The sequence below is a fragment of the Mauremys mutica genome, chromosome 8, assembly GCF_020497125.1.
Source record: "Mauremys mutica isolate MM-2020 ecotype Southern chromosome 8, ASM2049712v1, whole genome shotgun sequence".
Taxonomy (NCBI): Eukaryota; Metazoa; Chordata; order Testudines; family Geoemydidae; genus Mauremys; species Mauremys mutica.
Genome location: NC_059079.1, coordinates 12200889 through 12220117, shown reverse-complemented (window position 1 = coordinate 12220117; position 19229 = coordinate 12200889). Strand labels below are relative to the sequence as shown.

The following is a 19229-nucleotide window of genomic DNA, read 5'->3' as shown; positions in this document are numbered from 1 at the left end:
GGGAGAGGAGGGGCAAGATGGCGGCGCCGCGGGGGAACCTGTCGGGGCTGGGGCTCGTTCTGCTGCTCCTGATGTGCGGGAGGGGCTGGGCTGCCGCGGGCTCCTCCGAGGCCTTTGACTCGGCGCTGGGGAGCACGGCCTCGTGCCACCGGGCCTGTCAGCTGACCTACCCCCTGCACACCTACCCCAAGGTACGGGGCCCCCGCCCCCTCCCCGCACGAGCCTCTCAGGGTACAGCGCCCCCCGCCCCCGCGCTAGGGGGCTCCCCCTACACCTGCCTCGAGGTACGGGGCTCCCCGTCCCCCGCGCACGTAGCCAGACACCGCCCCCTGCGCTCCGGCCCCAGGGCCTTCCGCCGGGGTCCCCCTGCTTCTCCCCAGCTGGGGCCACCCCGATCTGCGAGTCAGTCAGACTCTCTTGGTATGACAGGCTGGGCGAGTGTTGCCAGAGCATGAGAGACTCCTCAGGTATTTGTGGGGGTGAGGATGACTCGCTTCCCCCGCCCGATAGCTTCTGAGGTTTGTTCACCCTGGTCCACTGGTTGCTGGTTATTTCTTATCTGGTTGCAGGTGCCTCTAGGTATGGGGCCCTTGGCTAGGAAGTTTTCCCCCTACACACCAACCCCAAGATATGCCCTGTTCCTTTCTCACCACCACCCCCCTTTCCTATGGGATATAAATAGATTACATGAGGTAATCTCTCTTATTGGATCAACTTTTGTTTGTGGATGGTAAAAGCTTTTGAGCTACACAGACAGATCTCTTCTTCAGGTCGGGGTAAGGAAGTAGACCTGAAGAAGAGCTCTGTGTAGCAGTCATTAATCGCTCTGTAAAATATAACCTTTTGGGGGAGCAGGTTGTTTTGTTTACCAGGTAAGGCAATACCGTTTGCTCTTAGGATCGATATGTTCAAAAGCTATTCAAGCACAGCACATCCAGATTTTGTTGTTGTGGGGTTTCCATGTGTCCTGTTTTCTTCTCCATCCTTCCCTCAAAGAAACAATGCCAACTTGATGTGGGCTGCTCCAGCTTTAAAACCATACAAAATATCTTTGTGTGTTGAGAAGTAAAAAGTCCTGAATCATGACATTCATAAAACATTTGAATGATAGAGGATGAAGTCTGAAGAGTGGTTTAAAAAATGAGCACCCCAAAAAACTTCCACCCCTGGGTTCTAGTTAACTTAGACACCATGAAAGACTTCTGCCTATCTTTATAAAAGGAAGGTGTTGGAAAACTGTTTCCCCCAGCTCTGTTTCATGCTGAGCTTCAGCATCAGTTCAGGATTCTATAGAATTCTGCATTACTGTTGGAATTTGGAAAATTCATTATTCTTTTCAGTCATGTATGAATTTTTGACTGGTAATATACTTTATTCTCTATCTGCAGCGGTGTAACAGGTTGAGTTCAAAATGTGGGGTGCACAAACAAATGAAGGAGATGAGTAATAGAGCAGAAAGTTTGAAGTGTGGAATTAATGTTTTTAGGATAAAACTACATAACCATGGTTTTGAGACAGTAACTGTGATGTGTATATACTTCAACAATGAGTGGAAGTAACAAAGACTTGTGTAGATGGAATGAAATGTATATCTAGAATATGGGACTTTATGCTGCATGTTGAGATGTCTAAGCATGATACCAATTGCAAAAAAGGCCAAAGTTTGGGAACTGAATCATTGTAAGATCAAACATCTTTCTTCCTTTAATCCCAACCCAAACATTTTTCCTACTGCAGATGAAATTTCAGACTCCTATGGTGAAGCATAGTTCCTTTTTTTTTTTGAGGACTTTGGCAAGTTTTTGAAGGAAATTGAGACTCTGGTGTTTCTAGTAGCTTTTAGAGTTTTTAAAAATCTAAACACTTTGAGGTCATCATTATAGTATACATCATAAAGAGGCCAATAAAATGACACACACAATTTTCTTCCTACTGAGTCCTTTTTGACTTAAACAATCTATCCTGTGTTGATTTTAAGCACTACCTACCACTAAGCTGCCAAATAGAAATAGAGGTGGCAGGCAACTTTATTTTGGAAACATTCATTGTTTGGTTTAACATATTAAAGAGAAACTTCATTAAGACTTGTCAAAAGAATCTCTGTGTGCATCATACCTGCCAAAGCCAATTCAATATGAATATCAACATCTGAGGCATATTTTCTGCAGCAGGATATTTCTATTAGACAGACAGTCAAGGTTGTTAGGCTTTATTTAAAAAAAAAAAAATCTTGACCCAGCTTGGCAGTTATTTTATACTGCAAAAACCTAGAACATCAGAACATCTGTGTCTGAAAGAAAAACACATCCATTTATTTACAATGGGTTGGTTATGTGGTAAGGTGTGGTGTGTTTGCCTTGATTCTTTAATAATGGATTCAAAGTTCTCTCCACCTGAAAAACAGATCGTGACAACCATAAGCATGAGGACAGAGCCAAAAGACCTGTCTTGAGTTTTCCTGTTAACAGATTCACATGGTGTCAAATGCAGATTAAGTGTTTACAGCAACGCTACAAACAACCAGTTTTGTTGGTCCTAACATATGAGAAAGATAAGGTAAGTGGGCTAATATATTTTACTGGACCAGCTTCTGTTGGAGGAAGATACAGACTTTCAAACTACACAGAGTTCTTCAGGTCTGTGGAAAGAAGTCGGACGCTTTTTGAAAGCTTGTGCTTTCCACCAACAGAAATTTGTCCAGTGAAAGATATTACCTTATCTATCTTGTCTCTGACATAGAAAATATTCCACATTGTGGAACTAGATAACTCTCTATTTTTATTACTTTGCTTTAAAAAACAAGCAAAACTTCTAAGATACCAGGGAAGTAGGTACTTGCCAAGGCCTCATTTAAACACAGTTTTTCTACCAGTAGGGTATACTAAAGTTTGGGGGCATGTGTTTTTATCTAAATAGTTATACTGTTACAACTCCTAGTTATACTTGTGCAACTTAGTGTGGCCGTAGTTATACTAATATAAAGGTGCCGTATACCAGTGTAGCTTATTCCCCTTTCCATAAGGAAATAAGCTATGCTTGTGTGACTGTGGCCACACTAGGAGGGTTGTACTGCCTTAGGTATACCAGTACTGCTCTAGCTATACAACTTTTGTGAGTAGACAAGCCCTCAGATGAAGTCTACCTTACAGACACCATTTATCTGCCACATGGTACTTCTAGCAATTAAAACAGTATGTTTCTCACAGCTAAGGGAGTATTTTCTTGTGAAACAAAGTACTATAGCACTTCATTAATTATTGGGAGAAGCATTACGTTGCTTTTTACTTTGTCTTCTGAATGCTACCATACTGTAATCTTGATTGGGGCATTATACACAGAGGTTGATATAGTCCCTGCCCTGCAGAGCTTACAGTCTAAGACTGGAACATATGAAGGGTGTGAAAGAGGGTGACCATCAAATAGGAACATTGATATACCTTTTTTTAATACACTTGCTGTATCTTAGGGTACGTCTACACTACGGGACTATTCCGAATTTGCATAAACCGGTTTTGTAAAACAGATTTTATAAAATCGAGTGTGCGCGGCCACACTAAACACATTAAATCGGTGGTGTGCGTCCATGGTCCGAGGCTAGCGTCGATTTCTGGAGCGTTGCACTGTGGGTAGCTATCCCGTAGCTATCCCATAGTTCCCGCAGCCTCCCCCGCCCCTTGGCATTTCCGGGTTGAGATCCCAGTGCCTGATGGGGCAAAAATCATTTTCGCGGGTGGGTTCTGGGTACAGCCTCACCCCTCCCTCCTCCCTGACAGCGGCAGACAACCGTTTCGCGCCTTTTTTGCTTGGTGAAACCGTGCAGACGCCATAGCACAGCAAGCATGGACCCCTGCTCAGCTCCATACCGCAATCGTGGATGTTTTTAAACACCTCGCGCACTCTCGTGCAGTATATGCTGAACCAGGACCTTCGAACCGAGGCGAGTAAGAGGCGGATACGGCAGCGCGGCGATGACAGTGATGAGGACGTGGACACAGAATTATCTCAAACCGCGGGCCCCGCGCTTTGGAGATCCTGATGGTAATGGGGCAGATTCTATCCATTGAACGCCGATTTTGGGCCCGGGAAACAAGCACTGACTGGTGGGACCGCATTGTGTTGCAGGTGTGGGACGATTTCCCAGTGGCTGCGAAACTTTCGCATGCGTAAGGGCACTTTCATGGAACTTTGTGACTTGCTTGCCCCTGCCCTGAAACGCCATAATACCAAGATGAGAGCAGCCCTCACAGTAGAGAAGCGAGTGGCGATAGCCCTGTGGAAGCTTGCAACGCCAGACAGCTACCGGTCAGTCGGGAATCAATTTGGAGTTGGAAAATCTACTGTGGGGGCTGCTGTGATGCAAGTAGCCAAAGCAATCACTAAGCTGCTGCTACGAAAGGTTGTGACTCTGGGAAACGTGCAGGCCATAGTGGATGGCTTTGCTGCAATGGGATTCCTAACTGTGGGGGGGGCGATAGATGGAACCCATATCCCTATCTTGGCACCGCAGCACCAGGGCACCCAGTACGTAAACCGGAAGGGGTACTTTTCAATGGTGCTGCAAGCATGGTGGATCACAAGGGACGTTTCACAAACATCCACGCGGGATGGGCCAGGGAGGGTTCATGACGCTCGCGTATTCAGAAGCACTACTCTGTTTAAAACGGCTGCAACAAGGGACTTACTTCCCAGACCAGAAATAACAGTTGGGGATGTTGAAATGCCTGTCGTTATCCTGGGGGACCCAGCCTACCCCTTGATGCCATGGCTCATGAAGCCATACACAGGCAGCCTGGACAGTGGTCAGGATCTGTTCAATTACAGGCTGAGCAAGTGCAGAATGGTGGTGGAATGTGCATTTGGCCGTTTAAAGGCGCGCTGGCGCACATTACTGACTTCGCTCAGACCTCAGCCAAACCAATGTCCCCTATGTTATTGCTGCTTGCTGTATTCTCCACAATCTCTGTGAGAGTAAGGGGAGACCTTTATGGCGGGGTGGGAGGCTGAGGCAAATCACCTGGCCGCTGATTACGCGCAGCCAGACACCAGGGAGATTAGAAGAGCACACCAGAAGCGGTGCGCATCAGAGAAGCTTTGAAACGAGCTTCATCAATGGCCAGGGTACAGTGTGACTGCTGTGTTTGTTGATGAACACCCAACCCCCTTGATTGACTCAGTCCCTGTAAGCAACTCCCCCTCCCCCGTCGCGTACAGCTTACTTATGCAAATAAAGTCCTCATTTAAAAAGCATGAATTCTTTATTGATTCATTATAAAAAGAGGGAGAGAAGTAAGGGTGTGCTTTGGGAGGATGAAAGGATGTATGGAGAAGGCCATTAAAAAAATAAAATTAATATAAACGACATCCTTCTGGTTTTGCTGTCAACGGGGGTGGAGTGGGCGGGGTGCACGGAGCCTCCCCCCACGCGTTCTTACTCGTCTGGGTGAGGAGGCTAAGGAACATGGTGAGGGGGGAGGGTGGTTATACAGGGGCTGCAGCGGCACTCTGTGATCCTGCTGCCGTTCCTGAAGCTCCACAAGACGCCGGAGCATGTCAGTTTGATCACGCAGCAGCCCCAGAGTTGCATCCCGCCACCGCTGATCTTCCTGCCGCCACCGCTGATTTTCCTGCCGGTCTTCCTGCCGCTACCTCTCATCTCGGTTGTCCCTCCTGTCCTCACGTTCATCCCTCCTGTCCTCACGTTCACTGGCCTCTTTCCTGTAATTTGAAACCACGTCCTTCCACTCATTCAGATGAGCTCTTTCATTGCGTGTAACTTCCATAATATCCGAGAACATCTCATCTCGCGTCTTCTTTTTCCTCCGCCTTATCTGTGCTAGCCTTTGGGATGGAGGAGGGACGCTTGAAATATTTGCAGCTGCATGAGGGAGATAAATATTTAGAAAGATACATTTTACAGAACAATGGTTATACTCTTTCACAGTTGGAAAAGCACTATTCACCTTACATAGCACATGTGATTTCCCTACAAGGTCGCATTTTTCATCTTAATAGTGCCTGCTTGCAAACTCTTGGGTTACAGATCTCAGACACAGGTCCAGGCATCAGGATTCAGCTTGCATGCGGCCATGGTAAGCCACTGTCTCAGTGATTTTACCCCTCCCCCCCCAACGCATGGCTAATACCACGCTAGCTCCCTGCTAATCAACAACCTTCCCCCTCCCCCCACCCACTGCTTGTCCGGTAGCTTGGGGAAGATCGCCTGCCGGTGACCAAACAGAAAAGATCATCGGCATTTCACTCCTCCCCTCCCCCCGCTTCGCTACGTGCAGGAAAGTGTTTTTTTTAAGCTGCTGCATTCCACGGAACCCAGTAGAAAAATGGCCACCCCCCCTTACTTAAATTCCTGATTTCTAACCAGGTTATCCTGAACGATATCACTTTGGCTGAGGATTAACAGAACAAGATAAAGAGCGCATGCTTCTTGAATGCCAGCAGTCACCGGGACCATACGCCGCTATGCTTTGCCACGCAATGATACCTGATTACTTGCTACATGCATGGCATGGTAAAGTGTCCTACCATGGTGGGCGGAACAAGGATGCTTTGCCCAGAAACCTTCTGCAAAGGCTTCTGGAGTACCTACAGGAGCGCTTCATCGAGATGTCCCTGGAGGATTTCCTCTCAATCCCCGGACATGTTAACAAACTTTTCTAAGTAACTATACTGTCTGCGAATGCGTCCCAAGTCCTCAGGGCAAATCAAATCATTAAAAAAGGCTTGCTTAAAAAACACTGTTTGCTATTTGCAAAGGTACACTCACCAGAGCTCCCTTCCATGGCGTCATTCTCTGGAATAGTTGCTTGTGAGGGCTGGGAGCAGGGTAATTCTGTCAGGGTGATAAAAAGCTCCTGGCTGCTGGGGGTCACGGAGTGCTGTGTGCTCTCTGCGAGGTCTTCCTCCTCTTCTTCATCTTCATCTTCCCCGTCTGACATGGCAGAGATTACAACCCCCACCTCGGAATCCACGGTCAGGGGTGGGGTACTTGTGGCGCAGCCCCCTAAAATTGCATGCAGCTCAGCATAGAAGCGGCATGTTTTTCGACCTGCCCCGGACCTTCCGTTTGCTTCTTTGGTTTTCTGGTAGGCTTGTCTGAGCTCCTTAACTTTCACTCTGCACTGCACGGAAGTCCCTGCTGTGGCCTTTATCCGTCATAGACTTAGAAATTCTTTCAAATACTTTTTCATTTCGTCTTTTGGAACGCAGTTCTGTTAGCACTGAATCCTCTCCCCATATAGCGATCAGATCCATTACCTCCCGAGCGGTCCATTGCTGGGGCTCTTTTTCGATTCTCAGGAGACTGCATTGTTAACTGTGCTGATGAGCTGTGCGTTGGTCACCTGTGATGATGAGCTCTCCACGCTGGGGAAGCAGGAAATGAATTTCAAAAGTTCGCGGGGCTTTTCCTGTCTACCTGGCCAGTGCATCCGAGTTGAGAATGCTGTCCAGAGCGGTCAGTGGTGCACTGTGGGATAGCTCCCGGAGGCCAATACCGTCGATTGCGGCCACACTAACCCTATTCCGATATGTTAATACCGATATTAGCGCTACTCCTCTCGTCGGGCAGGAGTACAGAAACCGATTTAAAGAGCCATTAAAATCGATATAAGGTGCCTCCTAGTGTGGACGGTTGTGGCGTTAAATCGGTTTTAGGCTCCTAAAACCGATTTAAACGCCTAGTGTAGACCAGGCCTTAGTTTTGTAATTACATAAAGGAATATTCTTCTCCCTTACTTTCCGTCAGCATAACCAGTAAATAGGATGTTGACTAGTTGTTTTGGCAAGTAAGTAGCCTCGACCCAGGAATAGTGCACCACAAAATATACTCTAGTTACTTATTTTGACAACTTTTTACTTCTAATTATAGTCTATAATAAATAATTGTTGTTTTGAAGATGAATAGTATATTGTCATTATGACTCCTCACTGGTAGCATTTGCCATTAAATCTTTGAGAGGTAAGGACTGCCAACTTTCTGTGTGAATTAGTGAAGTGAAGGTTAATGGGTTCTACTTTGATTCTTTAGCAGCTAGCACCTTGATTTTTTTTAAAGCTATAATTTTTCAGAAATGCATTTTTGAACTTGCTGACTTTAATGATCTGTCTATTCAAGGCTGGCTCCTTGCTGAATAAAGAACTGTGTTCTGCTTGGACTAAGGAAGTCCATATCAGAATTGCCCAATAATTTTAAATAACTGTAATTTGCTTTTGTTCCGGACTGTACAGACCTTAGTGTTTGGCTGGCTTCTAAGGTTTTCTTTTTGTTTGGGTTTTTTTTCCACGGTAGCTTTTATAGTACTCAGAAAAGTAGTATGTTGCTACCCTAGGTTCTTGGATGGAGTATTAGTAATTTCTTTAGCAACCCTGCTTTTCTTGTAACTTCCCAGGAAGAGGAACTGTATGCATGTCAGCGAGGCTGCAGACTGTTTTCTATTTGTCAGTTTGTGGATGATGGAATTGACTTGAATCTGACCAAACTGGAATGCGACTCTGGTAAGATAATTCTGTGCTCTTTCTACAAGATGTAATGTGAAGAGACAAATAAAGGGAAGAGCGGAAACATATAAAGGGATATTGTCAATTTGACTTTTTTTAAATTGATCTTACTCTGTTTAAAAAAAAAAAAAAAAAAAAAAATTTGAGCACTCATTAAAAGTTATCAAATTTTTAAAAGGGGTTTCTGCTTTGAGCCTTTAAAATAAGGGTCCTTTTGGCCAAGGTTAAAACTTACCCAATGTAACCATATTAGGTATAAAATGGTTAGCTGACAATGTAATTTTCAAGCTGATGGTGTCCCTTTTACTCCATGCAACATTGTGCAGTGACAACCTAATAAATTACATCAGTTGCAATGATTTTCCTAGCCCTGTCTATTTGTTGGGACAGCATGGCTTTGTATTTACTTCAGCTGAAATGTTTGCTTTACAAAACACAAATCTTGGTGAACTGTATACTGTACTACATCACTGGTATGGCCTCATTCAACTAAATTTTACAATCTCTTTGCTATGGAAAGAGAAACAAATCTTAACTACATTCTCTGCCTTGCATGTAGTTAAACAACTTGGGAGCTGGGTTTGTCTTGTTGAATTAAGCCATTAAATATCAAGCATTCATGAATAACTAATTGTTTAAAAAGATTAATTATCTGAAGATCAGACAAGGAATGTCGATAATTAAAACTGTGAAAAGACTGTACTTGTTACAAACTATATACCAAGCTAATATTTCTTTGTAGTTCTGTAGTACTTCCAGCCAAGGATCTTAAAGCAATTGATAAACATGAAGGTTCGTGTACTGAAATTAAAAGTGTGGTGTGAACCACGCAAGGCAGGAGAGGGAGCAGCTCTCCCTGTGTAGTCTAAAAGTGGGTAAGTGCCAACTCAGCACTAAAAAGAGGCTCAATCTTGTGCTGAAGGCCAAAGGGGCAGTGGCCAGCTCCAATAGCAGAGAGAGTTGGGGAAAGGCACTTTAATGCAATACAGAGCTGTGTTATATGGGCTGGAAATAGGCTAGAGCTGCAGAGAAGCAGTATCCTGTGCACAGCTGTGATCCAGGCATTTCTTTTCAATTGCCAAACCACACATCAAGGGATATCATAAAAAGGGGTGGTGCAGCAAAAGTCCAAATGTAGAGTTGAGTCTGAATTGTTGCCTCCTTTCCTGTACGACATTGCCACCCTGGGCTGTTGCCTTCTGCCTGTTCATTTGCAGTGGTCTTATAACACTGATTTTGTTCATTGCTTGGTGGCTGTCCTGTGCTTTGTGATGCACTCCCTGGCCATTGTTCAGTTCTGTCTCTAGGTGCTTCTGTGACTGCCGATTCTGTGGCTTTGTAACTGTTTTACCATAGGACTGCTGCTCAGGCTCCTGAGAACTGCACACTCAGTTATTTGGCTGATTACTGTGCATTCCCTGCCAGGATTTTGTCTGCCTTGTTTCCATAGGCTGCCCATATCTGGTTGTATGCGTGTTCATTTTCCTCTTCCTTGAGAAAATGGATAGTATTTACGTTCAGTATGCACTTTTACTTGTCACGCCTGTTCTTTTTGTGCCTTCTGGCCTAAGCTTCCCAGTACCCTAGTGAGAGAGGATTATCCCCAGGTGTAGGGACTTTCCCCAAGGTCATACTGCAGGTGGGTGGCTAAGCCACAAATAGAATACAAATCTTCTGGCTTCTCTCCTGTAATTGCTAGTCTGTCCTTTATTTTAAGTATTGGATACGGATATTTGGAAATAAGAGCAGAGCTGACTCTATCTTTTTGATAGAGCTTGAAATTGGTATAGAAAGTCTAACTATACTCATGCAACACTGATGGGCAAACCCTCCTTTGTTTCCTGTTATGCCATGGCTCTCTGAGGTTTGATAGATTCTTCTGTTAGTTTACTTCCATCCTCTGGAGCAAAACTTGAACTCTTTCATGGTATGTGGGAGGGAAGGCCATAGTACTGTGGGAGGGTCTTTCAGAACTCTGGTTGGTGATCCATGCCATCTCTGGTACAAAATCCTTGCCTATTCTACTGGGTTGAGGCTGTGTTAATTTACGTCACTATGTTGGAATTTTCTATACCAGTAATTGCTCTTTCTTTATTTTGATTGTTTTTTGCTTTTCCTCATTTTTGTGATCAAATGCTGTTGCTGCATTCAGTTTTTAGATATAACCCAGTTTTATGCCTATTCTAGATAGATCATCTAGATTACATCAGCCCAAAGAACCCAGTACCAGTATTGGTACATTGCTCTCATATTATTCCTTAGGTGGGATTGGGAGTCTTTAAAATTGTCCCTTGAGTCCTTATCCAACTGTACCTACACCTTACACTCGTGCTTTCAGTTGCTGACTTAAGATGTGAAATTATTTTCAATTTACGCAACGTTTCTTCTTTGCAGCTTGTACTGAAGCGTATTCCCAGTCTGATGAACAATATGCTTGCCATCTTGGGTGCCAGAATCAGCAACCATTTGCTGAACTGAGACAAGAGCAAGTAAGCATGTAGCATGTTTGTCAAATGCACCTACTTTTTTTTCTGCTGCTCAGATTGTCTCACTTTTTTTTTCAAATTTAATAAGTGTGTGTGTAGAAAGATGGAGAGAAATTCTCTATTTAAAGACTAAAACCTTACTGGGGACAGTGTTAAATTGTTTGAATATGTATAGAACAAATTGAAAACCAGTTAGTGATGTGTTTACAGTTAATGTCCCTGATGCCAAGGATTCATCTCCTTTTCCCTCTGACACTGGTGAGATCATTCTGGAGTGACATGATGGACTCAGCACAGAGCTTCATAACTTCCTCATGGACCTTCTACCTTCAAGCAGATGATGGCAAAATAGTTATATTCCAGGTGCTTGCTTGCTTTTTTACTTTTACAAGGCTTTGGGTATCCTGGGTGTTAACTGTTGATCTCCTTAGTCTTCCAATCACACAACAGATAGCAGAGCCGTCTCGGCAAGTAACTGCATGCTTAATGTTTGGCAGCAGTCAGTCTCTCTTTGTAGTGGTCACTGGATTTGCAAGGTAGAAAGATTAACTTAAATGGATAGTGTGTCAAAAAATTTTCCCATTTCTTTTGCAAATGTGAATGATGCTTATGGGATGACTATAAGTTTAAGGTTAATTGAAGCTTTATGAAATACAAATAAGACCTTACAATTTTCATTATTGTTTTAGTCAAAGCCAGAAGTTCAATATGTTCCACAGGACACCACAGATCTGAAAGAATCATCGTTGAGCAAAACCTCCTGTAAGTTAGTTTGGGTTCTCTAGAGTGCAAATGAAAATATTCATAACTTGCAAGAGTAAGTCAAATCTTCCACAAAGGAAAAAGTCATTATGGGCAGACTGTCACCTTCACCCTGTATACATTGCAACAAAGGCCATAGTAATAAATAAACTCTTTTTAAAATGTATTTTAAATATAGTGTGGTATTTATGCCCTTGCCACACTGGAATTAGAACCATTTTAAAGAAGCTTTCTACTATCAGTGTCATGGTATAGACAGGGACTATATGAGACTAGAGTTTTTTAAACACAAGTCTTTTTTTAAATTGTAACCTTGTAATGGAGCTGTCATTGTGATATTTCAGCAGACCTACAGCCAAGAGGTTCACAGACACACAGAGGATTTTTTGAAGAGGAGGAAAGCAATAGCTTTTTCAAATGTCTGTCTATGTATGTATCTTCTACTGTCTTGTAAAAGCTTAAATGGTAGGATGACTTTCCTTCCCCATATATTTTACATGTCATATACTCCATCAGAGAATCTTAAGCTGACAGAACTGTATTAAAGAAAAATGATGTTTTGGAGGAGCTGTTAAAGGGGAGGTCTTGAGCACTTGTGTTATCAAGAAAATAGATATTGGCCACAATATACTTGTCTATTTGGCCAACCTAATCTCTCCATGCAGTTTAACCTAACCATGATATTTGTCATTTCCTGTCCCACACTACTGATATTTTGCTGCAAACTGTTAAACAGCTGCTACATTTCACTCGTCTCCTAGATCTGGCTGCATATCAGGGTGAAGGGATTGATTGGTGTGGTACTTTGGGATTGTCTAGTGTGAAAGGTGCTGAATAAATAAGCAGTTTTGCTTTATTTCTAGATTGATAGGATACAATATAACTTTGCTCTTTTTCTTTCATTAATCTTTGCTACTGAGCAGCAGGATGCATTCACACACTTCTAGACATACAAAACAATGGGGTCTAAATTAGTTGCAAGAAAGATCTTGACATCATTGTGAGAAGTACACTGAAAACATCTCAATGTGCAAGAGCAGTCAAAAAAGCTAACAATGTTAATAACTAGAGAGGAATAGATACAAAAACAGAAAATCCATGGTACACCTACATATTGAATACTGCATGCAGTTCTAGTCACCTCATATCAAAAAATATTTTAGAATCAGAAAAGGTACATAAGAACGGCCATAGTGGGTCAGACCAAAAGTCCATCTAGCCTAGTATCCTGTCTTCAACAGTGGCCAGTGCCAGGTGCCTTAGAGGGAATGAACAGAACAGGTAATCAAGTGATCCATCCGCTGTCACCCATTCCCAACTTCTGGCAAACAGAGGCTAGGGACACCATTCCTGCCCATCCTGACTAATAGACATTGATGGACCTATCCTCCATGAATTTATCTAGTTATTTTTTTAATCCTGTTAGTCTTGGCCTTCACAACATCCTCAGGCAAGGAGTTCCACAGGTTGACTGTGCGTTGTAAAAAATACTTCCTTTTGTTTGTTTTAGACCTGCTGCCTATTAATTTCATTTGGTGGCCCATAGTTCTTGTGTTATGAGAAGGAGTAAATAACACTTCCTCATTTACTTTCTCCACACCAGTCATGATTTTATAGACCTCTATCATATCCCCTCTTAGTCTTCTCTTTTCCAAGCTGAAAAGTCCCAGTCTTATTAATTTCTCCTCATAAGGCAGCTGTTCCATAACTCTAATCATTTTTGTTGCCCTTTTCTGAACCTTTTCCAAGTCCATTATCTTTTTTGAGATGGGGCAACCACATCTGCACGCAGTATTCAAGATGTGGGCATACTGTGGATTTATATAGAGGCAATATATTTTCTGTCTTATCTATCCCTTTCTTAATGATTCTCAACATTCTGTTTGCTTTGTGACTGCTGCTGCACATTGAGTGGATGTTTGCAGAGAACTATCCACAATGACTCCAAGATCTTTCTTGAGTGGTTAATGATAATTTAGACCCCGTCATTTTATATGAATAGTTGGGTATCCCTAAACCTTCAACTGCCAGAAGCTGGGACTGGGTGATAGTGGATGAATCACTCCATTGTCCTGTTCTGTTCATTTCCTCTGAAGCATCTGGCACTGGCATCTGTCAGAAGACAGGATACTGGGCTAGATGGACCATTGGTCTGACAAGTATGGTCATTATGTTCTTTAGAATTGCACCAAACATTTGGCTGCTATTTCCTTGGTATAATGAGGTTCTTAAGGCAGAAAGAGATTAGAGATTTTGCTGTCATACATTCAAAATGCAATTAATGGAGAGATTTGTTGGCAAAATAGCTTAAAGTAGGAGTCCGCTTGGGATCTAGTAAAGAAACTGCCAGACTTGATTTGTTGCGCTTCCCTACCCTGTACCTGAAGGACAGGTAACTAAGTTGGGGTGGGAGACTGGTTTCCCAGACTCTTCCAGTGAAGCATTCAACTGAATGATCTAGACATGGGAATGCAGATTGGTAAAACCCAGTGTGTGTCTTTAGGAATGACAGTTTAAGAAAACAGGATAAACAACTTTAACGATGCTCATTACATTTCAGAAATTCTGGTTGGATTTTAACTACTACACTTGTTCTCTCCGTACTGGTGCTACTCTGGATTTGTTGTGCTACTGTTGCTACAGCTGCACAGCAGTATGTTCCATCTGAGGTAAAGCTAATTATTCTATAGCTTACATCACCTTGACGTTATTCATATTACTTAGTGTCTGAAATGCTATAGGGTCTTAGGTGTAGAGCTGGTTTTTTGGTTCACTGGCTGTTCTGCAAAATTAAAAATTAAAATTGCTAGAATCGAACTAAAAATGTTGGCAAATCAAGTCAGTGCATTTTTGATCTGGGTTTAACAAAATTTCATTTGCATCAAAATGAATCACTTTGTGTTGGGACATCTTAAAAATAAAGACAAGAATTGTAAAGTCCAGATTCACAAAATGGGTGGAGAAGGTGGTGGGGGTGCCTCCCTTTATAACCTTTAGCCCAGTAGATAGGGCACTTAGCTGGGATGTGGGTCACCTGTGTTCCCCTCTCTGCCGGCTGTGGAGCAGGGATTTGAACTTTGGTCTCCCACATGGCAGAAGATGCCCTATTGGCATTTGGGGTAGGTCTCAATCTCTCAAAGTTGTTCAATTGTGTGTAAGTAAATTAAAGTCATTGGACCAAGGACATAAATGTAGGTCTCCCATCTCCAAGGTGAGTGCCCATAACTGTGAGGCTATAGTCATTCTCACTATTACTATTCTCATTCTCACATTCTCAACGACTATTCAAGCATTTTGTTGAAGCTGTTCCACTTTGTATAAATGACAAAGACCGTGAAATGACTGCAGTGTCATGATTATGGCTCTCACCTTGGAGGTGAGAAACCCAAGTTAGTGTCCTTATTCCAATAACTGTTTAATTACAGTGTTTACACACAGTGGAACAACTTCAGTGAGAGAGAGAGTTGTGATCTAGAATACCATCCCATATCCCAGTGCTTAGGGCAGTGATACTCAATTAGATCTACCTGTGGGCTGTTGGGTTGCCCAGTGTCTGTTTTTTGACTGGAACATCCAGTCGAAAAGGGACCCTGGTGCTGACCAAGCCACTAAAAATCCAGTCAGCGGGGCTAAGGCAGGCTCCAGGAAGCGGCTGGCATGTCAGCCTCCTAAGCACAGGGGCAGCCCTGGGTGCTCTGCGCGATGCCCTCACCCCGAGTGCTGGCTCCGCAACTCCCATTGGCTGGGAACCCTCTTGCCCATGGTAACCATGTTTGACAACTGGACATTTGTTTCTAGTATCTTTTTGCCGGAGCAGCGTGAGACCTAGGGATGTATGGTTACAGGTTGCATTCACTAAACCATTAAAGGGGTTTTAATAAGATTGTGAGAAGGCTGAGAATGGCAGGAACCTGTGGACATGATGTGGGTGAATGGCAGGAATCTGACTGGAGGAGGAGAGAAACGACTGGCTGAACTGACTTCCCCCCACTCTCCTTCCTCTAAAAATATGCAACACTGGCAAGTACCACACTCATTCTGACAGGAACATGTCAGTCCTAGCCTGGGACTCAGACTCAACTGTGAACATGAATTTCAGATGTCATGGAAAATGCAAAGTGTGTCATAGTAAGAGTTGAAGCATTGCTACTTTGAGGACCTTCAAAACCTCATGAGAAATGTCCGATCATAGTTATATGCCAGAAGCTGGGAATGGGTGATGGGATGGATCACTGGGTGATGACCTATTCTGTTCATTCCCTCTGAAGCACCTGGTATTGGCCACTGTCGGGAAAACAGGCTACTGGGCTAGATGGACTGTTGGCCTGACCCATTATGGCCATTCTGTGTTTTTATGGCTAAGCATGTCTTGAGTCTTGCATTCAGAATCTGTAATGATACGATCTTTTTAAAATAAGTTTAATTATTTCAGAAGCTGAGCATCTATGGAGACTTGGAGTACATGAATGAAAAACTGACCAGATACCCAGCTTCTGCTCTTGTTGTTGTTCGATGCAAGACTGATGAACATGAAGAATCAGGACCTCCACCCACAAAAGTTAATCTGGCTCATTCAGCAATTTAAATAGTTTAAAAGAATTTAATAGACTAATTCTAGCAGTTCTATCAACTCCTGGTGGGTTTTTTATGGTTTCTTCAGCTGCGGGGCTTAGCGGTCAGTGTTTAAATGCAAATAAAGTTACAGAATCAACAAATCAGTCTGTCATGGAATCCTTGTTTTCCTCTAGTAGTGAAGAGAATTGCATGTTTAACTTGCAGTTTTTTCTCCAAATATATGTAATTGCTTTCACTGGAGTTTGCAATGTGTCTTTTTTGCTTAACAAAAACTGTAAATATGCTCACTACAGTTCCAGTCATTTCTAACTGTTCTATGATGTAAGATCGGAATTAGCTCTGTAAAAGTAAGATATAAATTCTAAGTGGGCAGATGATGCTTAGGTCAGGCATTTTCAGTTGTGAGTAACTAAGAACATTAATTGTAGAACTATTTGCAGAAATTTTATATTATCCGTTAGTCTTTGCAATAACCCTTTTCCCAAAAATAGAAATGTATTTTTTTACAGTTATCAATATTCAGAGCGTTAATGAGGTACTGCAGGTTGAGCTCAGGCTGTCAGAAGTGCAAGTTTTTAACGACTCATGGACGTATCCTTTTACATGCAAAAAAGAGACATGCTTATTCTTTTGACAAACTTTAGCCTTAAACTCTTCAATAGCTTGTTAGGTTAGAGCATACTTTTTCTGAAGGCACTCCCTTTGCTATACTGATTAACTAATTGGGTCCAGTTGTTTCATTGTCAGAAACAAATTGATTACTGAAAACTGAGAATAAATTTAGAAAAGTAGAATGACTGTAGCCTTTTGCTGTGGCTCTCAGTTAACCATGATGCACTCAGTATGAGTCTTATCTACAGCATCCCCCTAATATATGCAACCTTACCACATTCTGCTACAATTCAGTAACAGTATTTACTAATGTATTATGTGAGAATATTGTTATAAGTAGTTTGTCCAACACAGTTCTGTTCTTTACTACAGCAGTTATGATCTAGTGGTGCCTGCTAGGCATCTATAAGCAAGAAGGGACGGTGATGGTTTTCCTTACGAAGTCTCTTTGCAGATGTTTAGAAACTGGCCAAAATTATATCTCTGATATCTTTAACTTTATCCAATTGTCTACATTCAGGTTAGAAGTAGGCAATAGAAATCTACTGGTTTTGCAAAGCTTTTGTACTCTAGCAAAAATTATACTTGAGACGTTCCAGAGACTAACTTATTGCATGAATTAAAACCAGAAGAATAACTAAGTTTGGTTGAGAGTGAGGTTTAGAAACGGGTATGCATTTGGTAAGTTTCTGAAGTTTGAGGACTATATGGTTGTGGTTATAAATCATGTATTATGGGTCCATACTTAGAGTGCATACCACATACACTGTGGTGCTTGCTATATGTAGTAAGCATACACAGAGCTGCTACAAATCGGTGTTCTCTTCAAAACTATGTGCACCTTACATTTTTGCCATGAAGGGGTAAAGTTCAGAATCTAATTGTTCAAGGGGTCTAGTGTGTTAGTACAAACATTGAATTTAACCCCAATTACATAGTAACTTTTGGTTGATGTGGCATTGAAAGAGGATCTGACTTACAATCATGAAAGTTAGAGTGAAATGCTGTTCTTAACATGTCTTTATTAAATACCTAGGTTATACAAGGGTCTAAAAATGTGATGGTTGTGCAGTGCTTTAAAAACTGGTTCATAATCTGATGCCCCAAAATAGCTTTTTTTCTATATTTGTAGTAGTAATCAGTCCTAAGACTCTCATTTCTATGCAGTTATGTACTTCAGACATCAATACACAGCCTTGTTTAATGCAGAATGCTGATGTGCTAGCATCAAATGTAACTTGTGCAATGACAGTTTAAAATCTTTAGGTGCAAATGCGGACTTTATACCAGTGGCTATGGCTGGTATTCTTTGCACTAACTTTGTCTGCAGTGCAGTCCCTGAAGACATTTTAATTATCCCAAATCTTGACTTATAACTAGCATTGAATATAGCATATATGTAGCATTGAATCTGTTTTCCTTGTGATGTGTAAATGCTGGAAATAGTGTTTATATAGCCTCACTGAAAGTATAACTGTCCAGTTGCCTGTTTCACTATGTGTAGTACAGCTTTCATTATGTCAATGACTTTCATTTTTAACTCATGAGTGTAAAACTGTTTTTTCTTAACTTGTATTTCTAAAGGTGGATGTTTTCAAATGTTGAAATTTTTAATTATATTTGGGTTAATCAACAGCTTCTAGTTCTTATTTTTAGCTGTAATATCTGCTTAAACTTCTGAAAACCAGAAATGAAAGGAAGGAAAAAAAACAAATAAATAAAGGTTCACGTCTTGGGCCTTGTTACTTACCTGAAATGTTACGATACAATGAATAGATGCTGAAGTCCAGGACTCAGTAACACTCTACCATGGGTGACGCCTACAAAAGTTGAGTTCCTGTAATGAGCGTCTCAAGGTATTTAATTTCTGTAAACAAAACTATAGTCCAAAGAACCAGACTTTGACAGTATTATACATTTCAGGTTTTATCCAGGTCCGTTATCAGAATCAAACTAATGCCAGCAGTTCCTACGCTAAATACAGACTGCAATTCAGTCATCTTGGTACTTTGTAACCATTATTGGAGCAGACCTAGGTCTTATTTACCAGTTTTTAAGATAGCAAAACAATCTCTGTTCCTCTTCCCTATATTCAGATGCTCTGTTTTCTGAAACATTAATTTTGTGTGCAGTGATTTGGGTTTTGGCTCTGCCCACAAATGAAAACTTTAGTAAATTGCTTTAAGCTATTGTAGATGAGGACCAACTACTTCCTCACCTTCCTCTTCCCCATATTATTGTACATGTGACCTTTTCTCTCTTGTTTTTGAGAACTCAAAA

General features: G+C 42.1%; 1 protein-coding gene across 4 annotated transcripts; it reads left to right on the top strand.

The window, feature by feature from the left end:
* Positions 1-2: 2 nt before the first annotated feature.
* Positions 3-18698, top strand: TMEM59 (transmembrane protein 59). Of its 4 annotated transcripts, none has more exons than XM_045026283.1 (8): positions 3-191; positions 8406-8511; positions 10909-11003; positions 11211-11363; positions 11690-11762; positions 12110-12191; positions 14323-14431; positions 16195-18698. In XM_045026283.1, the coding sequence occupies exons 1-8, from the start codon at positions 18-20 to the stop codon at positions 16345-16347; spliced, it is 945 nt and encodes a 314-aa protein (XP_044882218.1). In that variant the 5' UTR covers positions 3-17; the 3' UTR covers positions 16348-18698. The 4 variants fall into 4 exon arrangements, with proteins under 4 accessions (XP_044882218.1, XP_044882217.1, XP_044882216.1 ...); XM_045026282.1 differs by having other exon boundaries at positions 12107-12191; XM_045026281.1 differs by having other exon boundaries at positions 3-284.
* The last annotated feature ends 531 nt before the right edge of the window (positions 18699-19229 follow it).

Coding starts and splice junctions, on each gene's coding strand:
- TMEM59 (XM_045026280.1), top strand. CDS start 18: ATGGCGGCGCCGCGGGGGAACCTGTCGGGGCTGGGGCTCGTTCTGCTG. Junction 8,512..10,908: donor CAAACTGGAATGCGACTCTG/GTAAGATAATTC, acceptor TCTTCTTTGCAG/CTTGTACTGAAGCGTATTCC. Junction 11,004..11,210: donor CTGAACTGAGACAAGAGCAA/GTAAGCATGTAG, acceptor ATGTGTTTACAG/TTAATGTCCCTGATGCCAAG.